Source organism: Lolium rigidum, chromosome 7 (genome assembly GCF_022539505.1).
Source record: "Lolium rigidum isolate FL_2022 chromosome 7, APGP_CSIRO_Lrig_0.1, whole genome shotgun sequence".
Classification (NCBI taxonomy): Eukaryota; Viridiplantae; Streptophyta; class Magnoliopsida; order Poales; family Poaceae; genus Lolium; species Lolium rigidum.
The window spans coordinates 149785344-149802980 of record NC_061514.1 but is presented as its reverse complement, the minus strand read 5'-3'; the positions used below and the strand labels follow the sequence as shown (position 1 = coordinate 149802980).

At 42.9% G+C, this 17637-nt stretch overlaps 2 protein-coding genes, 1 long non-coding RNA gene and 2 other non-coding genes across 5 annotated transcripts; 1 reads left to right on the top strand and 4 right to left on the bottom strand.

Moving 5' to 3' along the window:
• The first annotated feature begins 188 nt into the window (after window positions 1-188).
• LOC124670928 (uncharacterized protein At1g32220, chloroplastic-like) lies at window positions 189-8003 on the top strand. Its single transcript, XM_047207385.1, has 7 exons — window positions 189-346; window positions 498-591; window positions 712-800; window positions 1335-1390; window positions 6943-7089; window positions 7334-7459; window positions 7550-8003. The coding sequence occupies exons 1-7, from the start codon at window positions 204-206 to the stop codon at window positions 7828-7830; spliced, it is 936 nt and encodes a 311-aa protein (XP_047063341.1). The 5' UTR covers window positions 189-203; the 3' UTR covers window positions 7831-8003.
• On the bottom strand, window positions 4221-4294 carry TRNAN-GUU. Its single transcript has one exon. It is a non-coding gene; the product is annotated as a tRNA-Asn (tRNA).
• Window positions 5220-5293, bottom strand: TRNAN-GUU. The gene has a single exon. It is a non-coding gene; the product is annotated as a tRNA-Asn (tRNA).
• A 1270-nt stretch (window positions 8004-9273) lies between the features above and the next one.
• On the bottom strand, window positions 9274-11836 carry LOC124679506 (probable protein phosphatase 2C 39; the record flags this gene model as incomplete). The annotated part of the gene is made up of 3 exons (XM_047215248.1): window positions 9274-9650; window positions 10214-10478; window positions 10565-11836. Coding segments are annotated over 3 exons (1665 nt in total), but the record flags the coding sequence as incomplete, so codon positions are not given.
• On the bottom strand, window positions 11837-13268 carry LOC124679507. Its single transcript, XR_006995000.1, has 4 exons — window positions 13105-13268; window positions 12849-12985; window positions 12626-12754; window positions 11837-11862 (listed from the first exon to the last, which is right to left on the bottom strand). It is a non-coding gene; the product is annotated as an uncharacterized LOC124679507 (long non-coding RNA).
• Between the last annotated feature and the right edge of the window lie 4369 nt (window positions 13269-17637).

The window sequence follows — 17637 nt, the reverse complement described above, 5'->3', positions numbered from 1 at the left end:
CGACCGCGGCCGTGTCACTAGCTCCTCGCGCCACAAGAAAACGAGCGAAGCGAGCCACCCTCAACCCCACAGCCACACGAAACGAAACAAGACAGCACACATTCCACACGGCCGTTCCCCCGCTGCCCCGCCGGCCGCCGTTCCCGTCGCCGACGCGGGAAAGAGTCAGAGGCGGAAGGAGAGACCCCGCCCCGGACCCGCCCATGTCCCCCTCGACACTTCTCGTCCGGCCGCTGGCGCCGGCGCCGGCGAGCCCGTCCAATCCGCCTCGCCGGTACGCGCCCGCATCAGCGCCGGCGACGCTCCGCACGTCTCCTGCAGCCTCCTCCGTGACCCAGTTCTCCAGGTTTCTCTCCCCGTCTCTTTCCCTCTCGCTTGGTGTATGGTTTTTTCTTGATTGACCTTGAGCTATTACTGCAAACAAACAAATGCATGTAACAGATGACGATGTCGTGCTAGCGTTTGCGGCTGTGACACGGTTTCTCTTGGCTACACAGGCTGCGCACCAAGTGCAGGTTTTCCGCCCCCGGTGTCAGGGAAGACTACTCTTCTACGCCAATCGATGTCGTCGCCGACGTGAAAACAGAGAAGGCATGGAATTCAATTCAGCACTTGTTCCTCTGTATCACTCGCTCGGCAGCGCTGTCAGGCACTCCTTTCTTTTCTCCAGTAAGACCGGGTTTCCTGAAATAGTTCACAATGCTTTTGCAGATTGTAGTTTTGGGAGGAAGTGGATTTGTTGGATCCTCCATATGCAAAGCTGCTGTGGCTAAAGGCATTGAGGTTGTGAGCCTGAGCAGGTACGTCTTTTACCTCATTGTCTGTATTAGCTTATGTATATACATACCATTGCCATGTGAACAGTGTGCATGTGAAGTCGTGTACATTTTAGGGTTGTCATCCTTCGTCTTAAAAATATTTTAGTTTAGCTTTCCCATTTGTTCAATCAAGTGTTTGCTTTACTAAATTGGATCGACCAACTCATCCTCACAATGTTAACTTTGTAAAGGTAGCCCCTCGAGTGATTTCTCCATGTACTGCATGTCATCAGTCTAGCAAGTTCCTTTTCTAGAGACCAAATTCAAGACTCACATGCTCAGCAAAACCTTGGTTCTTCTAATTTCTGTCATGTAGATAATTAACAGAGTACAAATATAAGATTATTGAGGGGATGATTAGAAGCATTAAGGCATAAGGGGATTAGATGAGTTCAAAAAAATGACTGTGATCTATCATCTATGGTGAAAATGGCGATTACTCATGCATTATTTCTGAAAACCAAATCTCCATTCTTTCATCATTAGACATTCTGCTTCATTGCATGTTGATGGCAGGTCAGGAAGACCATCTTCCTCCGATCCCTGGGCTGATGAAGTTACTTGGCTAGCAGGTATGTCGAGTTACGCCATTAAGCATGCACATGTATAACTCCAAGAAAATTTGCAATTGCATACAAGTAGCTAACACTATAATTCTATAAATGCCTTCAAACTCAACTTACCACAAAATTGCATCTTCCTCTTCACTAAGATGAAGGGATTGGGAAATTTGTAAAAATCTCAAACCATTTTAGCATAAGCTCCTGATCAAGACCTTTCCTAAAGGTCTCCCCATCCCATATATCAACAATGTCGATATTATGTTCATTCATGATGACATATATCTCCCAGCACCGAATAGCTAAGCTAGAAGGGCTGAACTAAGGGTCCTCCCAAAATCTGACCTTTTCACCATTGCCTACTTTCCACTAGCACCCCATTTTGGCAGCGTTCTCAACCTCATAACACAACTTCCCAAAAAGGGGAAATACCAGTTGCATAGCAAGAAATCAAGTTAGTGTTACTGGTCCGATACTTCTAGTCAATGATTTGCTTCCAAAGCTTATTGTCATTTAGTTGATATCTTTAATCCAGGAAGCCAACAAACATGAGTTTATGTCAGCTAAATTGGGAATTCCTAAGGCCCCAAACTTTTTTTCTGAGACACCAAACCCCAAGTAGCTAGATGGTATTTATGGTGTCCCTCATAGTCATCCATAGACAATGTGCCATCTGAGAATTAATAAGAGCCCGCGCCCTCGCGCTTCAGCACGGATGTCTGGAGGATTTGTGTTGCGGCGATCCTGTGGGCTATCTGGAAGTCCCGCAACGACCTCGTCTTCAACGGGGTCATTCACACCACTGGCTCCACTCTTCGACGGGTGGTGGATGACCTCTCTCTCTGGCGGTGGCGCCTTCGACCACCTGATCGCGCTCGCCTTGATGAGCTGCGATCCTTTGTACTCTCACATGTGTAGTGTGTGCCGGACTCTCCCCCCCCCCCCCATTGTTTCTCTACCTTTGTACAGACTGGCTTCTTGGCCGCTTCGAGTTATATAATAAACGGTGGGGTTCCCCCCCCCCCCCCGGTCTACCTCGAAAAAAAAAATTAATAAGAGAAATGGCCCACTTAGGAATTTAATTACACTCAGCAGGTAGGTGGGAATACTGGCTAGACAGCTTTGAATAAGGACAAGTTTGAGACGGCAGTTTCCCTCTCCAGCCAGCAAGTCTCTTAATCATTTTTATCAATAATTGGTTGCAAATCTTTTTTTTTCTAAGCTTGCTATAATGCAAGGAACCCCAGGATATTTCAAAGGGAATTTCCCTAATCTACAACTCAAAGATTGAGCATCACCAGGATCAATATTAATTGGAACCATATCACACTCATAAATATTAATTCTGATATCAGAGATTTGTTCAATTAAGAAAAGAATCCATTTAAGATTCATAACAGAAGATATATCGGATGTTGATGGTCCCAATAGGATGTACCAAACCTCTAAAGTGCAGTTTGATCTACTCCCTCCGACCCATATTAGTTGCCACTAATATAGATGTATCTAGACATATTTTAGTTTTAGATACATCCATAGTAGTAGAAGGGCGGGCCTGGTGCAACGGTAGAGCCTCACCGCCTGTGACCGAGAGGTCCCAGGTTCGAGTCGCGGTCTCCTCACATTGCACTTCGTGAGGGTAAGGCTTGCCACTAACACCTTCCCCAGACCCCGCACAGTGCGGGAGCTCTCAGCACTGGGTACATCCTTTATACATCCATAGTAGTAGACTAGTAGCAAGTAATATGAATCAGAGGGAGTAGAAAAATCAACTCCTGACAAACCAAACCTAATCTATTAGTGCACAAATTTAAAACTGCAATTAGTAAGAGCAATAGGACTGAACTTCTGAATAATTACAGCATTCCAGTCATGAAGTACTGAACATGGTTAGCAGGTCATCTACTCATCTTTGAGTCAATCCCAAAACTTTTGATAAAATAACCACAGCGACCACACATATCTTTTTGATGACTGATCACAAGGCATGGTGCCAACCTAAAATAATAGTGAAAATGATTAAAAAAACTTTCTGGGGCAAATGAGAGAACTTACATATGAAAATAACAATACGAATTCTGATTTGCTGGCGTGTGTAACTCAATTTTGGAGGACTTGCGGGTAGTGTGTTTGTTCTTACACAGGGTAAAAGATCAGTTCAGACTTTGTGGCCTAACAAGAAGGACCTGATTGGCCGTGAAAAAGATAAATAAATAAATAAATGCGCTACATAATCTTTGAGTCAATCCCAAAACTTTTGATAAAATAACCACAGTGACCACACATATCTTTTTGATGACTGATCACAAGGCATGGTGCCAACCTAAAATAATAGTGAAAATGATTTAAAAAAACTTTCTGGGGCAAATGAGAGAACTTACATATGAAAATAACAATACGAATTCTGATTTGCTGGCGTGTGTAACTCTATTTTGGAGGACTTGCGGGTAGTGTGTTTGTTCACATTTTACACATGGTAAAAGATTAGTTCAGACTACGAATTCTGATTTGCTGGCGTGTGTAACTCTATTTTGGAGGACTTGCGGGTAGTGTGTTTGTTCACATTTTACACATGGTAAAAGATTAGTTCAGACTACGAATTCTGATTTGCTGGCGTGTGTAACTCTATTTTTGGAGGACTTGCGGGTAGTGTGTTTGTTCACATTTTACACATGGTAAAAGATTAGTTCAGACTACGAATTCTGATTTGCTGGCGTGTGTAACTCTATTTTTGGAGGACTTGCGGGTAGTGTGTTTGTTCACATTTTACACATGGTAAAAGATTAGTTCAGACTTTGTGGCCTGACAAGAAGGACCTGATTGGCTGTGAAAAAGATAAATTCGCTAGAAGGAGGGCTTGAACCTCCGACCTTGTGGTTAACAGCCACACGCTCTAGCCAACTGAGCTATTCCAGCTTTGATGACAATTAGTGTAATCTACAACTCAAATATGGAGCATCACCAGAATAAATATTAAGTGGAACCATATTTTTAAACTGTAGGCTGAGGCCCTGCGTTAAATTAATAACGCCATAATTTGAACCATATCACAGTCATAAAAAGTAATTCTCATAACAGAGATTTGTTCGATTAAGAAAAGAATCCATTTAAGATGTTGATTGTCCGTACCAACCTCTAATATGCAGTTTGATCTAGAGAAATCAATTCCTCACAAGCCAAACCTAGTCTATTAGTGCACGCTTACAGAAAAATGTAAAACTGCAATTAGTAAGAGAAATAGGACTGGACTTCTGAATAGTTACAGCATTCCAGTACTGAACATGCTTAGCAGGTCATCTACTCGTCTTTGACTGAATCCCAAAACTGTTGATAAAATAACCACAGCGACCACATATCTTTTTGATGACTGATCACAGCGCATGGTGCCAACCCAAAATAATCGTGAAAATGATTAAAAATAAACTTCCCGAGGCAAATGAGAGAACTTACATATAAAAAATAATAAAAACGTTGACCAACGGGGGAATGATCCCTCCCTTGGCTATACGTTGTTAGGTAGAAATGAGACTCTCCCCGCGGATGGACGCTAGGATGATAACCCGATTAAAGTTCGCCCCTCCCGCGAAATTACCGCGTGATGGGGATTCGAACCCAGGTGGGCTGGCTGCGCACTCGCCTTGCCACTGAGCTGGAACTCAGTTCTCACATATAAAAAATAATAATACGAATTCTGATATGCTGGTGTACGTAACTCAATCTTGGAGGACTTGCAGGCAGTGTGTTTGTTCACATTTTACACGGGGTAAATAGTTCAGACTTTGTGGTCTGACAAGAGGGATCTTTTCGCAGAAGAAAAATTAATAAGATAAATAAATAATTACGCTAGAAGGAGGGCTTGAACCTCCGACCTTGTGGTTAACAGCCACACGCTCTAGCCAACTGAGCTATTCCAGCTTTGATGACAGCTATGCAATAAATTAATAAGTAGATAGTATCTGTTAAAAATGGAAACCCATTTGACAAAATATTAAAAGATTCATAAGTTTGTCACACTGTAGCACATTACAAGGTTTAGAATGATTGCATATATTTCTGGTTTTAAGTGCTTAGTTTCTTTTATCCATGATCGCATTCTTCACAAATTTTGCACAGAACCTGAGTTAACGAATTCAAATTGAAGTGATTGCCGCTACCTGCTTGCACCAGTTTTTTCTCAGGTTGAATGAATTGTTGAAGCACAACAGTTTCCAAATGTGTATATTCCAGAGTTATGACACACAATGTACATACATTTTCGAGATATAACATTATGTACGGGTGTTGTAAGTCTTCAGTTTACTTTATATTCAGTAAGAAACTCCAGCACGTGGAGCCTATGTACAAAAGAACCGACAAGCTTACTAATGGCGAAGAATAACACAATCGGGTACTTGAGATTTCAAAGTGTTGTCGCAGGATCAGACAATTGAACATTCTGATCGTCCAGCCGACTCAAGCAAGGTTTGCCCCTGTCATCAGCGTCCATCATAATGGTGTTACCCGGCTTGTACTTCCCAGACAGAATTGTTTCACTGATGATATCTTCAACCAACTGAGTGATTGCCCTTCTCACTGGCCGCACACCGTAGCTCTTGTCATATCCTTGCTGAGAAATCATGTTCGTCATTGCATCAGATACTTCTAAGACGACACCAAGGACCAAAATCCTACCCTTCACCTTGGAAAATAGATCTGGCTTGATCATGTTTCCTAATTTTCTTGGGTGTACTGCTCCTTATATTAGTTAACGTCCTCTAACCCATACATCATAGTGTTCACTCTTGATTTAAATGTATGTTTTTTTTGTATTATGATGGTTTGGCCTGCATATAAAGTCTACCTGAAACTGGAGAATACAAATGCCATTGAATGGCTTCAGTTAGATTTTCATCTGGAATAATAGTGGTACAGTGATAAGTACATTCTATATTTTCGTTAGTGCTTAACAAACAGATGTTACATGTATAATGCATGTCATTCTGTTGCGTGTCATTTTTGGATAAATTAGTATTGCTGGATGATGAATCCTCTTAAAGTAACTTCCTATCGTTTTGCTTTTGAGTTCTTACTTCTTAGACGTACATGTACTATTTATTGTAAAATACTAGCTCTTAAACCTACTCCCTCTGTCAAAAAATAAGTATACTTCTAGGTTTTGTCCTAAGTCAAACTATTTTAAGTTTGACCAACTTTATAGAAAATTGTAGCAGTATCTATTGTATGAAATTAGTATATTATGAAAATATATTAGAAGATGCATCTAGTGATGTAATTATTACTATATTTTTCTACGGAGTTGGTCAAACTTTAAAAAGTATGACTTAGGACAAAACCTAGAAGTACACTTATTTGTGGATGGAGGGAGTATGTACTTAAGACCATTCTTTATTTTTTCATTGCTCCCCTGGCTCGTTACAATGTGTTTTCTTGAAAAGTATTGCTTTAACATTACACCTCCTTTACCACATTTTACCTGTTTATATTGGATTTCCAAGAGTATCTGGTATAGATATTTGTTTCTTTTGGCACTCTCATATTCAAATAAGCATCTTACTGTTATGCAGGAGATGTTTTCTATGCAAGATGGGAGGACGTGTTAGTAGGTGCTACTGCTGTTGTGTCTACCCTTGGAGGATTTGGTAACGAAGAACAGATGAAAAGGATAAATGGTGAAGCAAATGCTATTGCAGTAGATGCCGCAAAAGAATTTGGTGAGTACTCTATGCTATAGGAAAAACCAACTTTTAAAATTAACAATGCATCTGGTGGAACACCAAATTTTAAGTTATATTTTGTCCAGGAACTTGCTATTCTTGTTAAACCTTTGACGACTTTAAATGGCTGAGACTTACTCTTTCTGAAACCAAGTTGCTCACTTTAGCTTACTCTTCCCATTTTTTGGTTTGGAAAATAGAATGGGCACAACATAAACAGCTTTGCTATTTTCTTCTGCAGGGATTCCGAAATTCATTTTGATCTCTGTTCATGATTACAACCTTCCATCGTTTCTTCTTACCTCGGGCTATTTCACTGGCAAGAGAAAGGCTGAATCTGAAGTCCTCTCCAAATACCCTTCCACGGGTGAGAAATAGTGCTCGGTATCATTTAAACCCAGATGTTCTTTGCTCCCTGTATTCTTGCCACGTATCCAATCTACCTTTTCTCTTTCAGGTGTTGTATTGAGGCCAGGCTTTATTTACGGTAAAAGGAAAGTAGACGGCTTTGAGATACCGCTCGACTTGGTAGGGCAACCGTTAGAGAAGCTGCTTTCCTCCGTCGAAAATTTCACCAGACCATTGAGCGCATTGCCTGGTTCGGACCTGGTTCTCGCACCCCCCGTGAGCGTGGACGATGTTGCCTATGCGGTGATCAACGCTGTCATAGACGACAGCTTCTTCGGTGTGTTTACAATCGAGCAAATCAAGGAAGCTGCAGCCAATGCCAGAGTGTAAGGTTTTCCATACCTAGCTGGAAATAGCTTATGAAGTTATGAGGGATGTTCCTGTTCTTTCAAACCTTCTGTGATACTAGTGGATAGCTTAAGGCCGAACTCAATACTACAATGCAGTGTTTAGAGAGTTTAAATGCACTAACAAGTTCCACTGAAAAGCTGTCGTTGTTCTTAGCTGGCACCACTCATACTTTACATCGTTAAAATTACATGGCATGCTACATCACTAGCACATGCAAACAGCTACAGCTTGTTCTCGTCAACAGGCAACAGCAGTCAACCAGGTGCCTCAACCAGCAAACTACGGCCATGCTTTTGCAAGATGATCAACTTGAGCGGAGACAGGTCAGGTACACAAAAATAGGTTTCAACAAAGGACAATCTTCACCGCCCAAATCTCACCTAGTACGGCTTGAGGCAATCGAAGAGGCGGCGGTGACCAGAAGAAACTGCTTCCTCCGATGGGCTTGCTGCGGGTGCGGGGGACCTGACGGTGGACGGCGACATGCCGGTGGGCGTCGTGCACAGGCTCGGCGCTCTGGGGCTCTCCTCCCGGCATGCCGACGCCGGCCGAGAAGAAGCGCCAGGGTTGCCCGACGCTGGCCCCAGCTGCAGCACCTGCATCTGAACCTTCTTCCTCCTCTGCTCTCGCCTCACCTCGTTGCGCTTCTTCACGTAGTCCTCGTGGATGAACACGTCCATCGTCTCCTCTCCCCCGAAGACTCGTCACATGCTATGCTATACTACTAAGATAAACGGCACTGCACTAAGACTACTAAGATCGCCAACACAAATGCAGAGGAAGGGGAAAGTTATACTGCGACGTTGTCAAGCCGATCGCTTTCGCCTAATTTTAACAATCTTTACAGGGCACATCATGCAGCTGGCATTGGTCTATGCCAAGTGTGAAGTCCACAACGCCGGTACAAAATAAATCCTTGACGCAATGACGTGCCAAAGATGTCCAAACTAGGCTCCAGGCAATAAGCACGCAACTGCAAAGGCTCTCTGCTTACGGGGAAAGCAATAATCATGCAGAGCTATCACTGCTGCGGCAATTGCTTGTCAGTTCTTGTGAATGGTGGCTTAACCTGGACGTTGTTGTCAGGATTGATACCCCAAATGACAAAAAAGAAACTCAGGAATTCGTGGCGTGCGTTGGCAGATGGACAGGACAACCGGTGTACTCTAGGTTCAAGCGATGCAGCGACATGGAATTGTGGACCAGAAAGCACACAAATACTAGAGATGTGCAGAGTTTGATAGGTTTGATGTGACCAGGACTCATCACCCACCACATAATATCTTCTTGAGCTCACTCACTAAGAAAATTTATCAAACTCAACCAGGGGACCAGCACACTAGGTTGGCCTTTTTCATGGGTTCTCTCCAGGTTTCCATGCGATCTTCAGATCAGTAAAATAGAACGACAGCACATGCTAGGTAATGTGAACTGAAGGGTATCCCCGTTCTGCTCATTAAATCACAATACTGAAAAAGGCGGCAAATTATTTTTAGCCGCGTACAAAATTAAGCCAAACAGGTCTCGGTGAGTGAACCTTTTGACTTGAAGTATATACACACATTATTATGTTTATTATTCACTATCACACCAGAACCCTCAGAAAGGTTCAAATCCTAACACCCACAAAATTTTACCAGCTCATAGCTTCTTCTTGACATCTGCAGTCTTTCATATTGAAGTCGATGCGCTCACCGTCCTTCGCGCGTTTCCAAGGATTATAACAACGACTGTCACATCATCGTGGTACTTTCTCCTGCTCCCCACAGGTATCCTCATCAACTGTTCAGCCGTTAAAGCTGCAAGGCATAGGAAGAAAGTAGTGAAGAGTTGGTGTTAGTCCCCCTTGCTAACCGTTAAGTGTTGCAAACTGGTAATTAAAGAGCAAATCATCAAAGCAACTGTGCTCTCACAAATACTCCCTCTCTCCTTTCTCATTCGATGTTATTTTTATTACTAATACGCATATACTCCCCCCGTTTGGAAATAAGTGACTCAACTTTGTCTAGATACAGGGTGTGTAGATACATCCGTATCTAAACAAAGTTGAGCCACTTATTTCCAAAACGAGATTGTAAGTCCAAACCATAAAAATTGAGAGGATCATAAGTTTTTTACAAGCCTATGAATAGGCGTCCGCCATCAATGTCTTATGTTACTTCTTTGGCGTATGCAAGGCAAATGTGAATTACTTGCAGCGCTAACTACTTAACAGGAGCTAGGGGTACTTCCCTTCCTATTATAACATGAGAAATGCACTTCCACATTTGGGTTGCTCATTATACAAGGCCAATGTGTCTTACTTTTAGTGGCTAACTATTTGCATATAAAAAATTAAATTTAATACATTTTGGGGGTATACCTGCTTGCTTGGCAGCTTTATGTACAACTTGCTCAATGAGATACTTTGCAGGATCACCAAATGGACTATCATGAATAAATTGATAAACCAACTGAACAACTTCATCATTACTGAAGAAATCAAATAAGCCATCGCTGCCAAGCACAACAAACAAATCATCCTCCGTAACTTTGTGACTCAGTGTGTGTGGATTTGTATATACGTAAGGTGGACTGCACAAATTACGAACTCGGAGAATTCCCATGAGTGCATCATTGAACTTTTTCTGCAAATTTGGATTAAATCATTGGTATTAGATAAATCATGAGAATGGCTTGAATTTTCTTCACATGCTAATGTATAATATGTTACCTGCTTTAGATAGCCAACTCCAAAAGCACGAGTAACCTTCAACTTCCCTTTTACTTTGTCACCCGTCACAACTTTAGACTCATTAGGATGGTCAGCTAAGAGTTTTTGGTATTCCGACGGGTTTTCAAGTGAGTGGATCTCTGTCAACTGAATAGCTTTCACTGTATCCATCTTTGCATATGGCATGGAAGCAAGGACGGCTCTACTATCCCCAAGATTTAGAATGCACAAATCTGTTCCCTGAAGAAGCACAACCAGAACACAAGACCCAACTGAAACTAAATCTGGTCTATCATCCATATCATGTTCAACCATGCATAAGAAATCATTCTCAGCTTGCTCAACAGCAGAAGTGAGGCAATTCAGCACACCTGCTCGAAAACTTTCAGAAAGTTTTACATCTTCATTTTCTGCAATTCTCATGGCCAACGTTAACTCACTTTTAACACCATTAAGGGAGTCTTCCGGTGAGTTATATATGCCATATTGTTGCTTGATACGGCACTCTAACAAGTACAGGTAATATACTATGTTATCATATAGAGTTACTGCCAGAAAATCAGCTGCATCTCGTCCATTAAATCCATCATATATTCCACAAATCAACCATCCATTTTTCTCGGAGCAAACAGCTTGGACTCTATCCTCTCCAGCAGCTCCACCAGCCATTTTAACCTCGGTACCAGTCAGAAAATTGGATGATACAATTGTTGGAGCGCTGGACCTCCAAATATTTTTGCTGATCTCAAGTATGGGGCTATCAATTGATGAAGGGCTGCCTTGTGAGGTGGATAGTAAGTCCAATCTTGACATAGATGGAGAAGAAACAATTTTTCTAAAAGAATTTGGAGAATCTAGTTCTGGTAAAATTTCTTCCCCAATAAGACCATTGCAAATATTTGTATTGGCCAGTGTGAAATTTGCACTAATTGCAGCACCAGATAAACAAGTAAATGAGCCATTTCGTGACTTCATCAGGTCATTAGATTCAAACCTCATCTGGTGAGACGTTTCATGCTCATCATTTTCAAGAGGAAAGCTCTGATAAGAATTGCAATGATATCCAAAGCTGACGCTGAGACTACTGCAACTCCTGACAAGTGTCTCTTCGTCCTCAGAGCTGATGCTGTGATCATTATTGTCCTCAAAAACATCCCAGTCACCATCTTTATATAGATAGTATGGCACCAACAATAGTGTAATATTGCTGACAAACTTCGCTTTTGAGGTTCTGATGCTACTCAGATGCCATGCCAAATACAGCTGCTTTTGTACTTAAATGGAAATGCAAACCAAACCTGCAATGTTAAGCTAAAATATCAGCTAAATACAGTGCAAGAGAATTGTAGGTAGCATAAACATGATAAAAATGTGTCTTCTCTTGGTTACCACAGTTTCTTGTTGGGTTTCATGTCAACCCTACCCCAAATTGCTTGGAACAGTTGTTTCAGCAATTGTAAAAATAGCTTTTTTTATTTTACTACATACCAGCATGCTCTCCAACAGTGTGAGGATTATGTTTTTTTTCTATATTGAAGGAAGTGATGTATTCATGGTGCTGATATCATGGTTTTTGTAGTTGATCAGTAATTCAGTTTCATATAGCTTTACCAGTAAGTTTGTCTGAACTTCCATCAAAATTTAAGTGGGGAAGGTCGAAAAAATATTCACCATTACATGTTGTGAATCAATTGGAAAGCACCAGTTTGACATATGCAGCATGTATTACTAGTCTTTTCCAGTCTCATGAATATTTATTATGACTACAAACAACCTCCATCAGAGCTGAATTATACAGGTTGTACCTTCTTACCAAAAATACAGGGCGTGATTTAATAGTATCCAAGTATATTATTTTATTTTGAAGCTACCACACACGATAGGACACATGTGGAAAGGTTCTTGAAAACTGAAAATACCACATCTAATACGTCACAGAGTTTAGCAAGATCTATCTTTAATTTTTTTTTTTAACGGTCTTGCCAAATCAATCAAGGACTCTGCAGAGAAGGAGCATATACAGATAACAGTCTCAAAAGGCAAATGGGAAGAGAAGATAACCTGAAGTGAGAAGGGGTTATTTCTGTTTAAGCAGCGATCCCGCATGCGACACGGCTGGACAGGTTTATGAGCTTCACCACAGCGGCTATGACCGGTGTTTCCACAAGAGCTAACCTTCTTGAAGTTCACCTGTGCAGTACAACAACAACGACAGCAGAAGACGACTCCATGAGAAGAAGGAAGAATGGAACCGACGAAAGCTAACAGCAGGGAGAGTACGCACAGATGCATCCATAAGTTCAGAGAGATGGGAATCGAGCCAGGTGATGCAGCCCCTTCTCTCCCCTCATCCCTGAACCCAATCCAATCTGCGTATAGAAACCCAAATTTTGCTCCAAGAAATCCCCGTTCCTGAAGGGCCTATAGCACACACGCATGAATCAAGAACCAATAAGTTGAGGGCAAGAAAACAAAAGCAGGCGAGCTTCCATATACACATGTATATACAGAAGGCATGCCAGAGATGATGATTCGTTTACCTTTCAATTAAGGATGAACAAGCTGAGGCGGAGGAGTGATGAGCAGGAGCGCTAGGAGGCTATGAGGAGACGGGTGTGGTGAGGGCGTGTGGCGTACAGGGGTGTGGAGGATGGGGAAAATTGGTAGGAAGGTGTGTGGGCTAGCCGGAGAATATAATGGGGGTGGGAGGACGAGGAGGAGGGAGGGAGAGGGAAGCAACGAGTTCACTAATTCTTTTTTTTTTTCTTCTTTCTCGGATCTGGCTGTTTCGACAGTATTGGATATACTAAAATCTAACCAATCTAACCGCGTCCTCTCCTCCTCGCGTCGCAGTCTTGTTTATTGTTTTTTTTTCACTTTTACCCTTTTTTTTTTTGAACAACACTTTTACCCTTTTGAAGCCTTTTATTTTCTTCAGCTTTTGCGATCTTTCTTTGGCTATTTCTAGTCACATGAAATCTTTCTCGTATGAACGGCATCTAATTTCTTTCGTGGCCTACAACTGTGATGGAGCTCGGAGAAAATACTATGACGCCCCAACGAAACCAAATCATGTTTGGATTTCAAAACATTAATCAATACGATACTTAAGATGTTTATTGTGCTGAAAATATTATCGCATGAATTAAGAAATTCTTCATGAGCGGTAGGATGCCGCAAGGGATACATTGATACAATCATTTTTTTAATCCCAAAGAATGAATTTTGTACACACGTGAATGGGTGTGGGTGTGTTCAGAACCATCGATTTTTTCCTCGAGATTCCCGCTCACTATGTTAGATGGAAAAGTAGCTCTCTCCCTTCTCCTTTTATGCGAATCTCAAAGCAAAAACGGACGATGATGGAAACCCCCCCCCCCCCCCCCCCATGTAAGTACAAAACGTATTTCTAAAAATCATGTTTGTTTGCGTGACTTCCGATCTATTAGCTAGTTGAAAGGGCAGTGATCCGTGGAGGGCAAATAGGCACTACTCAATTTTAGTATTTTTCAATCAACAAAGTAAATTGAGCAACTTGAATACAAGGTGATCCTATATGATGCAACAAGATACAAACAAAAAAACAAGAAAACAACATGTAAAGAAGGAAGCGATACAACCATGCCGAATGGAGACGAGACGCATGAGATGTTTCATATAGTTCCTTCCCGAGTGAAGTCTGAGAGGTGTGGTGCCACGAGGGCCACCAACTACCACAAAGGCGTCACCATCTTCCCCGGTGAGCACACCACCAAGGTGTGCCCATTTCTCCACTAAGGTCGGTCGAGGCGGCTAACCTTCACACAAGGTTGGGGCAAGACCCTACATACAATTTGGAGGCTCCCAACATCATCTAGAGCTAGTACAAAACCAAATTAGCCTCTAGATGCATCTCAACAAGCACCTCCACAAAAGTATATTTAGGGTTCCAAGATCCACATAGGAAAAGTTGGGGGAATCTTGGGTAGATAGGTAGATCGGGCCCTCCTCCGCCGAATTCCCAAGTATTGGGTGATTTTGTTGGTTAGGGAGATCCACGGCTTTGAAGCTCGGAAACAATGGAGGAGAGGGAGTGTTTCAACATATATCTTGGGCTAGGGAAGAAGAGCCCTATTTATAGGGTTGTGACCCCTATTTGGATATCCTCCGGCTCGGATGATTCGGCCCAATGTTGTTCTTGCCACCTTTTGGACAACTTCTGGGGCACCCTGGTGGGGGGGGGGGGGTGGATAGGGCCTCGTGAGGCCGGACTATCCGCCCCCCTTATTGGGAGCAGTCTTCTTCTCTTTGCCTTCTCTCTTTCTTTCTCCTCATCCAAATCTGCAAACACACACACACACCAAACTCAAAACACCTAGCACCTAGGTACTAGCAAAGACTAAAACCACGATGATGGTCTTCTATTTTTGGTGGGTTAACAATAGTCTTCTCTGAATGGATCGTAGCGAACAAGAGGGGTGGGGGTGAATGGCGCTACGACAAGTTTTAGTCTTTTTCAATTTTTATGCAACGGAAGGTAAAGGTGTGAACTTTAGCAATAGGGGTGATCCTATAATGAATATTGGACGAGTGCAACAAGCAAAGGAATCAACAAGATAATGAGAGTAAGGAGCGAGACAACCGGGGGGCGCGAGGCGAGTCGAGGTTTGTTTCCCGCAGTTCCTTCCACTAAAGGAAGTACGTCTGCGTTGAGGAGGTGCTAGTCTCACACAAGAGACTAGGCGGCCACACCACGAAGGAAGGCCTCACCTTCTTCCTCGAGAGAGCTCCACGAAGGTGCTCTCCCTCTTCCACTAAGGCACCGGTCGAGGCGGTGATTCCTTCACAAGGTTGGGGCGAGCTCCACAACAAGGATGCTCCCAACACCCTATGGATCTAGTACATCACCAAGCTAGACTCCATAGCTGCACATCTCCAATGCTCCACCATAGGAACCCATCTCCAATGCTCCACCATAGGAACTCTTCCAATGCTCCACCAAAGGAACTCTCCAATGCTCCACCAAAGGAACTCTCCAATGCTCCACAAAAGGAACTCTTCTCCAAGATCCACTAAAGGAACCCTACCACCAAGATCCACTAAGGAATAGCTAGTATTGGTGAAATCTCTCTTGGTAGAACTATAGATCGGGGTCTCCTCCACCTATCCTCAAAGTTTGGGCAAGATTGGTTGGATGGGGAAGGAGATCCTCAAGGATTAAGCTCAGCAACAATGGAGGAGAGAGAGGGGGAAGAGATAAAATCGTGTTGGGGAAGAAGGAGCCCTTAAATAGGCTCCTCCAAATCCAACCGTTATGTCCAGATTTGGCCTAAGCGGTACTACCGCTTCTGGGAAGCGGTACTACCGCTCTGAGTTCGAAATCCTCCCAGATCTGGTCAAAGGACGCAGAGCGGTACTACCGCGCGAGGTACCGCTCGAGGTACCGCAACAGGGTCCAAACCTTACTGGACTCGAAGCGGTACCAGGGTGGTACCAGGGCGGTACGACCGTAACTCAGTTACGGTACCTAAGCGGTACCGTGAGCGGTACTACCGCTCGTGAGCGGTACTACCGCCCCAAGTACTGCAGGGGTACCGTAACGTGTTCTGGGGGACGAATTCAGCGCGAACTCAGAGCGGTACCAAGGGCGGTACCTATAGGGGTAGCGGTACTACCGCTACAGGTACCGGTAGTACCGGCCTGGCTAAATCTGGTTTTCTTCCCTTTTTCTCTCCAACCATGTCACCTCGCTAAACACACACAAAACCAGAAAACCTATCAACTACGCTTCAGTCTTCCGATCTTGACGCGTCCGGCGAGGTCACCGTGCTCTTGCAAATCTAACAATGATACTCAAGGCACACGGTGAGATTACTCAAGTGTTGTCATCAAACACACAAAACTTGGGGTGTGAATTTTGCTCTTACAATCTCCCCTTTTTGGTGTTTGATGACAACACAAGAGTTGACAATAACATATGATATTATGATGAAATATTTTAGATTTGCAAAAACTCGACGGAGCTCCCCCTACACATGTGCATATCATGAATATGTATTTGAATACAAATACACATGTTGTAGAGACATCACTCCCCCTCAGTTTTTACAAACCAAGCACATATGCAACATAGATAAACGACATGTTCAAATAGCATATGCACAAAATGGAGGCAACATAAGATGATACACGGAGATTTGGGTGAAGTTATCATACCATAGCCTTGAGAATACCCAAACTCACAATAAGATGCCTCCATAGGGTTGTTGATGTAGCCATAAGACAAGATAAGCAACTAGAACCAAACGGCTACAAACAACAAAGGTCCCCATCCACCTAGGAACTTCTCCCCTTTGGCATCGGAACACCAAAAAGGAGGGTAACGAAACTAGAAGGATGGAGAAAAAGAACATACAACCAAGCTTGCAAAAATCACGAGAAAACAAGCTTGAAGGAGGTTCTCAAAAACAAGAAGAAGAAAGCAAAGAAGAAAGACAAAACAAGGTTACGAAGAACCGAAAAACCCTCAAAGAGGGGGTGTTGGTGGCCGAAGCCACCGTGTAAGAGTATAGTAGTTGTGAGGTCGCGTAGATGTATCTAGGACTCACGGACTACAACTCAACATGAAGCTCATAAGTCACTTAATTGACAAATAGCAAATGTTTTGGATTTCTTTATGCATTATGGGGGAGTGATAGCTCAATGGATTTAAACCGCACTCCCCCTATGTCCATGCGTGCCTTTCATCTAGATATAAAGGTTAGGAGTGGTATGTGCGCACGATGGTCAAGCAAAGTTCGATGGATCAATGATATTTAGCTCATGCCTCAACTCAATGAAACGCTTCTCATCCAAGGGCTTCGTGAAGATGTCCGCCAATTGCTCCTTGGTGCCAATATAGGATAGTACAATATCTCCGCGAGCAATGTGATCCCGGATGAAGTGGTTCCTTATCTCAATGTGCTTCGTCTTGCCATGAAGAACCGGATTGTAGGCGATCTTGATTGCGCTCTCATTGTCACACAAAAGAGGCACCTTGCTATACTCGAGTCCATAATCCCGCAAGGTTTGCCTCATCCATAAGATTTGAGCAC

Excerpts from the sequence above, each read along its gene's own strand:
- LOC124670928 (XM_047207385.1), top strand. The coding sequence starts at position 204 with ATGTCCCCCTCGACACTTCTCGTCCGGCCGCTGGCGCCGGCGCCGGCG. Across the intron at positions 592-711 it reads CCGACGTGAAAACAGAGAAG|ATTGTAGTTTTGGGAGGAAG; the intron begins GCATGGAATTCA and ends ATGCTTTTGCAG. Across the intron at positions 1,391-6,942 it reads TGAAGTTACTTGGCTAGCAG|GAGATGTTTTCTATGCAAGA; the intron begins GTATGTCGAGTT and ends ACTGTTATGCAG.